Source organism: Rhagoletis pomonella, unplaced genomic scaffold (genome assembly GCF_013731165.1).
Source record: "Rhagoletis pomonella isolate Grant_MI unplaced genomic scaffold, Rhpom_1.0 Rhpom_scaffold_00409, whole genome shotgun sequence".
Taxonomy (NCBI): Eukaryota; Metazoa; Arthropoda; class Insecta; order Diptera; family Tephritidae; genus Rhagoletis; species Rhagoletis pomonella.
In genome coordinates, this window is record NW_023458963.1 from 77182 (window position 1) to 86257 (window position 9076).

The 9076-nt window shown below is 31.8% G+C and overlaps 1 protein-coding gene across 2 annotated transcripts; it reads left to right on the plus strand.

Moving 5' to 3' along the window:
- Positions 1-1163: 1163 nt before the first annotated feature.
- On the plus strand, positions 1164-5832 carry LOC118750804. 2 transcript variants are annotated; one of them, XM_036485540.1, is made up of 6 exons: positions 1164-1279; positions 3890-4025; positions 4092-4152; positions 4212-4366; positions 5469-5622; positions 5683-5832. In XM_036485540.1, exons 3-6 carry the CDS (start codon positions 4140-4142, stop codon positions 5811-5813), a joined length of 453 nt encoding a protein of 150 aa, XP_036341433.1. In that variant the 5' UTR covers positions 1164-1279; positions 3890-4025; positions 4092-4139; the 3' UTR covers positions 5814-5832. The 2 variants fall into 2 exon arrangements, with proteins under 2 accessions (XP_036341433.1, XP_036341434.1); XM_036485541.1 differs by lacking the exon at positions 1164-1279 and having other exon boundaries at positions 3884-4025.
- The last annotated feature ends 3244 nt before the right edge of the window (positions 5833-9076 follow it).

Below are 9076 nucleotides of genomic sequence, written 5' to 3' on the forward strand. Positions count from 1 at the left end.
CCTGCAATATACTTGCCAGAAATGCGATTGCTTTATAAAAAAGAGAACCATTTTGAAATATGAGTGTTTTTACTATCTAGAAAATAATTTATGCAACCTCACATGCGCGGTCTTCCATTATCTTGATACGCGGTTTTGCATTTTGTTGATACGCGGGTTTGTACTTTAAACGACGATATATTATTTATTGGAGATATTTTAATGTAAATAAAAACAGCTGCTGTGCCAAACAGTTATTATTACATTTCATTACACCCAAGATATACAACTGTCCTTCAGTATTCTCCTATAGTAAAATTAGAGCGGAAATAAAATACAACATCTTTACATAAATTATTTTTCATATTTGTATAAAGACTAAAAAAAGCTAGTTAAGAATAAAAAAAAATCTTAAATTTCATGTTCCGTCTGATGGGAATTGAACCCGGACAGCCTTGGTTGCAACCAATTTTATCAAGCATCTTTGCAGACTCAGCTACAGCCATGCATGCAAATGTGCTTTCACATCTTGAGTTTGAATCAACACCACATTTCGCTGTATTGATGCAGTCAGTTCATAGGATTTGCGCTCTCTCTCTCTGAGAGACACCCTTGTGCTTAAGTCCTATAGATCATATAAAATAAAGCATATTGAGGCAAACATTTTCTATTTCGGTTTAGATTTGAAACAAAATTTTCTATATATAAAACCTAGAAACTAGAATTAAAACATTTTGGTTTAATTTTTAAACAAATAGGGCCTATATTTGAAATCATGAATTTTTGGTTTTAATTTTAAACCACTTGTGTAGCCACCGAGGCTTTTCGGAGGCTAATTCTTTGAAAATAAATTAACACGACCGAATTCGTTTTAACAAATTATATATTTATTAATATAATAGCGAAGACTGCAGGCGGGTTCGAATTAGCCCGTGCGGTCTAGTGAGCGATCAAAAAACGACTAAAAAAGCCATAAGCTACCCAGCCGGACTTTTTCCGATTTTTTCCGACGTCGTCGTAAAGTGTATGGAGTGCGTATATGGGCAAAAAATGGCACGAAATTAAGTGGAATACGTTTCCACTCACATTGTATATAGAAGAAGTATACAAAAACGAAGGAGTGAATTTTTCATTCGGGTCCGTATCTTTTTTGTATCAACGAAGTATATTGGTATAGTAAGTGTGCCGAAGAGCAAGACCGATCGGTATTTATGTACATACATCAGTTGATGCGAAGCCGTGAAACGGAGTGTAAACAAAAAGTGTAAGCACGTGTTTGCGAAATTGAAAAATAAAAAAAGTGAGTGTTAATAATTTTTGTGATCAATTGATATAAAAATAATTGTACATACTAAATATAAAATAATAATGAGAGGATTTTCAAAACGAAATTTAAAAATGCTTGAGGCGAAACACCGGTTGAAGAGAAAACAAGAAATTGCGTGTGATAAGGGCATAGAAACAATACCCGTAGAATTTCCAAAAGAAAATCAAGAAAGTGCACATATAGAAAACGAAATTGAAGAAATTGGTGATGTAAACGTGAAACTTTCATTGAAGGAAAAATTAAGACTGTGGTATAATTTGTACAACCCTTCTAGAGACTGTAGTAATGCTCTGTTAAAAATATTAAATTCTGAAAATTTAGATGTGCCCATTTCCTTGAAGGGTCTACTTGGTGGAAGTAAAAAAATAGTTATCAGAACAGTTAGCCCAGGAAGTTATACCCATTTTGGAATAAAGGCACATTTAAATTTTATTCAAAGTAAGATTGATAATTACGATGAGTTAATTTTAGACGTAGGAATTGACGGTCTTCCATTATTTAAAAGCTCGAGGACTTCCTTATGGCCAATTCTAGGTAATTTTGTTAATGTCCCAAATTCACGCGTATTTATTATTGGGCTATATGTTGGATATCAGAAACCTTTCAATGTGGACAATTTCCTACACGATTTCTTTTATGAAGTCTCAGAGCTGTTTTCTATGGGTTATAAATGCAAAGAGAAATACATAAAAGTAAGTATAAGGGCATTTGTGTGCGACGCACCAGAAAGGGCTTATTTATGTGGAATTGTTGGCCACAATTCATTAAATGGTTGCTCAAAATGCTCACAAACCGGGGTCCGTATTGACCACGTTACGACATTTAGTCCTTTCTGCGGCACCTTAAAAACTCAAGAAAACTTCAGAAGCAGAGCTTATGGAAATTTTCATAAAGAATATTTTAAAGATAAGAGCTCTTTGTTGGAAAATTTAGGTATCGATATGATTAAGCAATTTCCGCTGGACCCCATGCACCTTTTAGATCTTGGCGTTTGTAAGAAGATGCTAAATTGCCTAATGAAAAAGGACACAATTTATTTCAAGCTACGTTCAGAGCAGGAGGAGATCATTTCTCAACGATTATTGTCAATGAAAATATTCATTCCCATAGAATTTTCCAGGAAACCAAGAGACCTACAAGACTTGCCACGGTGGAAGTCTGTTGAGTTTCGACAGTTTTTGGTGTATACGGGTATGATAGCTCTGAAGAATATCATTGACGAAGACCTTTATTATCATTTCCTATTGCTAAGTTGCGCCTATAAGCTATTGCTATCTAAAACCTATTTCAATTATTTAAACACTGTTGAAAGCATGCTACGGGACTTTGTTGAAAATTTTCCTATTTTGTACAGCCCTAAGAATCTAACATATAATGTGCACAATGTCCTTCATGTGGTGCAATGCGTGAGGGAAATTGGTGATATTCAAAGTTTCGCTGCGTACAAGTTCGAAAATTTTCTGCAGCTTATTAAACGAAAAGTCAAAAATCCAACAAAAATCCTAGAACAACTTCATAAAAAATTTTACGCCAATGACCAATACTTGAAAGAAATTTAAAACAAATTGTTAAAAAAAAATAGTGCGGGCGAAATTACAAACTATTATACGCAGGGATTTTCGCTTTCAACAAAAAAACCGAATAATCTATTTTTGGTAGCAAATACCAAACTTTTAATTATTAAAAGGTTCTTAGAAGAGAACGGTCAATTGTTTGTTACAGGCCAATACCTAAATAACATTAACAATTTTTTCGAGGCTCCGCTCATATCAGGGACAGATCTAGGCATTTATAAAGGCATTTTTGAAAAAGATTTAAATGAAAACACAATTTCTGTAGACCAAATTTCATGTAAATATATGTATTTGCCACTTGAGGATGAATTTGTATTTATGCCTTTATCACACTTTGTGTGAAGTTTTCATCACAACCAAGCCTTTCTAAATATCAGTAAATAAGTAAAGAAATGTTAGCACATCTAAATTTAGACCAATTTTGACTACTTTTCTTTTGTTTTTTAATGTTAATTATTATTTTTTATAAAAGTATAGCTCATTATCAAACTAAACCATCTAAATCCAGATTTCAACCTGTATTTAAAGATTATAAAAACTTGGAATTGCGATTATTTTTTTTTTGTTTATCTTTAAATAAAGTTTGAAATTTGGATTTAGATGGTTTTAGTTAGATAATGAGCTATACTTTTATAAAAAAATAATTAACATTGAAAAACAAAAGAAAAGTAGTCAAAATTGGACTTAATGTTGATGTGCTATTGGTTTGTAGAGCTGCATATGTAAATAAAGAAATAAATAAGCTAATAAAGCTACAATAAAATTTATACATAAATAAATTAATGAGGAAATAAAGAAGTTTTGACATATGTAAATATTAAGGTGGAGTGAAAAAGCACTTTTACAAAAAGTAGAAGTTCAGAAAAAAGTCAAACAAGTAGACTTTATATAACAGAGTTTTTGCACCACCTTAGTAAATACGTTCATAATTGAACGAAAATAAAATCTTACTCAATAAGTAAACAAAGTTTTAGAAAAATAAATACGTACATACATTATTTCAATACAGCTTAACATGGATAAAGGATTAATACGCAAGAGATATGCTGTGAATAGCGAATTCGAACACCAATCCGTCGATGAACGTCTTGGGCGTATTGAGAAAGCATTGGAGAGAATTGAAAACAGACAAATAAAAATTGAAGGTAACTGGCATTAATTTCTTGCATACTTTTTTTTAAAACCCTAATAATCATTTCTTTTGTTTACAGGATACTTCGCGAATTGAAAAAACTTTGGAGGGAATTAACAATAGGCAAATGAAAATTGAAGGTAACTGGTAATAATTTCTTGCATACTCTTTCAAGACTTATTTAATTTTTTTTTTTTAGAAACCTTACAGGATACCTTGCCCAAAATTCGCTCAGCTGTAGACCAATTGATAAAGAAAAATGTTCCAATTACCACCAAAAAGATATTTCCAATATTGACTTTGGGTGATCTGGAGGAAGCAAACAAGGAAGTTGGCAATGAAATCGAGAAATACGTAAGTATTATCAATCAATTTTATTTTTGGAAATTTTTTTTTCACGCAGTCTCTTCCATACAAAAAAAAACTTTTTGAAAATAATTTATATGGGAAAAATGCAAAACACCTTCAACAAAAAAAATTCTTAAAAAATCAATGCGCTTCTTGACTAACTCCGAATTTGTATTGTTATACTAGAATTTAATGGGCTATAAAATTGCATACTCAAGAAAATTCGAGAAAATCTGATTAAAAAGTTTAAAATGTGCATGAAAATTAATTTAATTTTCGCTTGTTTTGCACAAAGTTTAGAAATTATATTTTTATATTTTTTGTTGTAGAATGAACCACATTTTTATAAAAAATTAGCCGAAAAATATGATAATAGAAATTGGCGCATATATTTTGCGAAATTCGCGGTGCCAATATTTTTTCCCGGCAGTGTATGTATAATGTTGTTTTTTTTGGGCGACTATTCTTTTGCTTCACTCCCATCTCGAAATACCTATAGAACAATTTCCTGAAAATTTGAGCCCTCAATATTAATATTGAGTGCTCGACCAAAGCGTGCAAAGATTTCTCTTTTAAAATACACGTAAACTTTGATTTTTTTCTACAAAGTTCTACAGCTCAGAGGCATTTTATGATATAATCAAAGTCAATGATGGAATTTATTTCTGAATTTAATGTTTTACAAAAGTGTCCAATGCGGCGTAACCCTAACTCCCACTAGCGAGGTAGTACGGGTCACTAAACCCAATTTTTCATAAAATGATCGTTTTTTACTACCTCGCTGGTGGGAGTTAGGGTTACGCCGCACTGGACACTTTTGTAAAACAATAAATTCTGAAACAAATTCCATCATTGACTATGATTATATCATAAAATGCCTCTGAGCTGTAGAACTTTGTAGAAAAAAATTAAAGTTTACGTGTAATTTAAAAGAGAAATCTTTGCGCGCTTTGGTCGAGCAATCAATATTAATATTAAGGGCTCAAATTTTCAGGGAATTTTTCTTTAGGCATTTCGAGATGAGAGTGAAAAAAATAATAGTCGCCCAAAAAAAACTCCTTAATATGTATTCATCCACTATACAAATGATTAATTTCTTATTTTTCAGACTCAAATATTAAAAATAATAATTAATCCGGAAGGAATTTTTAAAAATTTCAATCGAATTTTAAGCGATGAAGTCATTCATCAGTTAAATTATGATGGGGTGAATTCCAAAATTGCCTTTAAAGAGTATAAGTCCTTGAATAAGGCATTGTTTGGTAAGACTGTCATTTATACAAGTCTTAATAAACAAAACGAATGAATATTTTTTTTTGTAGAAGCCACTGCCAAAGAAGGGACTACACATAAAGACTTCGTAAAAGAGATCAGAAACTGTTTTCGTGCATATAAGAGCCGCAATTTCAAAAAATTGTATGACCAAAAGAAAAAGTCAATAAATAGCCAATAGTTATATTTTCAACACTTAAAAATATGATTTTTATTCTACTGGGATAAGCTCATTGCCTAGTGGAGCTTTTAAATACACCTGGTATACCGGTAGCGTATAGAATATCACATATATTTCCCATACACTTTTAATTTGAAATCGTGTGCTGAGTTATTTACTTCTCTATACACCTCCGGCTTTAAGTATGTGTATTAGGCACGAAGTACCAGCACGAGTATGTTCCATACACATTTGTAGTTAACTTTGTTTGTTTCAATACGAGTACATACTGCCAATGACATTTGTTAAGAAAAGTGTATGAGAGTTGTGTATGGAAGACTAGAGTACTCGGTCATACTTTGAGTATAGGAAGAATGCGATTTCGTGTTGTAGACAGGTTCCGCTGGGACGTTGACTGCGCTACTTGCATTTGTTTCGCTGTAGGAGCTGGCTGCGTAACCAAACACCACTCATAGCAAAACATCATTTTCTCGGCTGCTTGAACTAAAATTTAAACCAGAATATATTAAAAATTGCTTAAAACTATTGACCGGTTTAAAAAGTAGACTACAAAAGATTAAAAAAGGCAGCAGTCCCAGCTCGGTTTAAAAATTAAACCCAAATTTTTGACCGTCTAAAAACAAGACTTTAAACACTTTTGCTTTTTTATTTTTATTATTTTGTTGAACATGAAAGAAAAATAAATAGCAATTTGTATTGTATTTAAAATACATTGAGTGGAAGATCAACCTATCCCGACAGCTACATAGTTCGAAAACGCCCTATCTTAGAAAACTTTTCCATAACACCCTATTTCAGAATTCGGTTCAAAAACGCCCTATCTCAGCTGCCGCTTTAAAAACGCCATACCTCAACATAAATATTTTCAATATATATTCAGTTGAGATAGGACGTTTTTGAACCAAATTCTGGAATAGGACGTTCTTGAAAATTTTTCTGAGATAGGGCGTTTTTCAATCAAAATTTAAAATAGGGCATTCTTCAACCAAATTCTGAAATAGGGCGTTCTTGAAAAGTTTTCTGAGATAAGGCGTTTTCGAACTGACTGCCGAGATAGATCGATCTTCCACTTAGGTGTCGATACTTATATTTATTCAATAGTAACGTTAGAGGTAATACAATTACTTATATAAAAAATTTAATCTTTGTAAAAATATATCCATACTTTACATTTTGGCGGTGTCTCAAACTGCGGTTCATAAAAACGATGCTATGGAAAGTTTCTTCCATAGAAAAAATATGGCCGACAGGATATGGCACTTGCTCAAATCGATTCGATACAAGTACTTTTCTTTCGATACCAAGTAGGTATCGAAACAACGATTCGAGTAAAAAAAGTAGTTGGTATCGAAACATAAGTATCGAGTACATACTCGTATTTACTTGTATGGGAACATCCCAATACATACATAAAAGAAAAATAGAAATCTCAGGGAAACCCTTTCTTATATACATTATTGCATGAAGAGTACGCGTAATAGAAAGATCCCTTTAATTTATGCATACTCTATATTTTCCATATTTCTATCTTATTAATTTCAGGGCTTTAAAAAATTTCATTATCGAGGTTCTCTGTCGTAAATTTTGGAAAAATTTAACATTCAATTGTAAAGCATTTAATCTCAAATTTTTAATTCCGGTTTCTCTAAAATTTTCTTTTTTAATAAATATCTCCGCATCTGATCCACAAAAATATCTTAAACGGATACATGATTATTTAAATCTAAAGTATATATTAAATAAGATTCAATATTTGCTTTAGTGATGAAATTGCTACTTGCAAATGTTAATCGTATATGCAGAATGTAGATGCGCACTGATTCTGCTTGCATTTCCATGTTTATATCATTTATCACTTTAATAACTTACTATAGAAAGTATAAAAAAATAATTTTTCATTGCGGATCTGAAAGAAATATATATAAGCTCCACTGACTTACGCAAAAGTAGTGCCGAAAATCAATCGATTGTGCTTAAGGTGCAGGTTGCTTCCGAAAGGGCCGAAAATAGCACAATTCACACTTATTTTCCATCACTGATACCGAGTGCAAAACTCACAACCAAAAACTCACCGATTAAAATTCAGTGAGTTTTTCGGAAGAGAAGTGTACACAATTTTGACAGCTAAAGCTCATTCACACACTTGCTGAATCGCAAAATGAAGAAGTGTACACAACTATGACAGCCAAAACTCATTCACACACTTCCTGAATCGCAAAATACCGAGTAAACCTTAAATGTATATGGGTCATTTCCAATCAAAAGCTATTTTTTGTCCCACCTTTTTGATTTTTTTTACGATCCAAATAATAAACAACCAACAAAGCTGTTTTTTATTATTGTAAGCGGTTTTGTTTTCCTTTGCGAACGATTATACCTACTCCATATAAAAATATTTGTCCCCGCTCAGGTTATTCAATAATAAACATGAAAAAATGTTTAAACAAAGAAACCATGAAAGAAAGCGGAACTATTTGTGAATGACCACCTTAACTATTATTGTTTTATTCTATTTGCGCCTGAAAAATTTTATCACCATATGCGTGGCTTTCTATTATGATATTGGCCCTCTGAATATTCCAGAATGTCACTTTTTTACTTTGCAGTGATATTAACATTAGTTGCTTTGCTTGTCTAAGTGCAATGCAGTTAAGAAACGCAATAAGTTATTGATCGAATGACATAAGAAATAACTTAATAAAAGCAATTATTTTGTGTTTTTAAGTGAGTTTATCATTGCACCATAGTAAGTAAGGCTAAATATTTCCGGAATGTCACCCAGATTTTTATGCAAGTAACACTAAATGACTGTTTAATGCTTAACGAGTTTCAATGATTTCTTCGTTTTTATATTTTCGTGAAATGACTCTTAGAAAAAAACTATAAATGTGACATATTTCCAGAATGTCACCTTTATGTAAAAGCGAGTTTTTATTTAAATAGCTTATTTCTCCAAAAGTGTTCAAATGGCATATATGAAAAATTGTTGCCGAAGAAAGATTAAACAAAAACCCTGCCTCCCAAGAAAACCCCCACGTTAATGTCATGAAGAAGGTGGACAAAATTTCAACATTAGATTATCTGATAAATGAGTTTCAAAGTGATATGCAAATGTTTGAAAAGCATGGATTTAATGTTAAAAATCAGTACAATGCTTATCGGTTAGTATACTTCTTTCTAACAGTTTCTAAACTTACTTAATCCTTTAGCTTACTTTTAAAGAAGTGATATTCTGGAAAATATATTACAAAAACGCAAAAAAA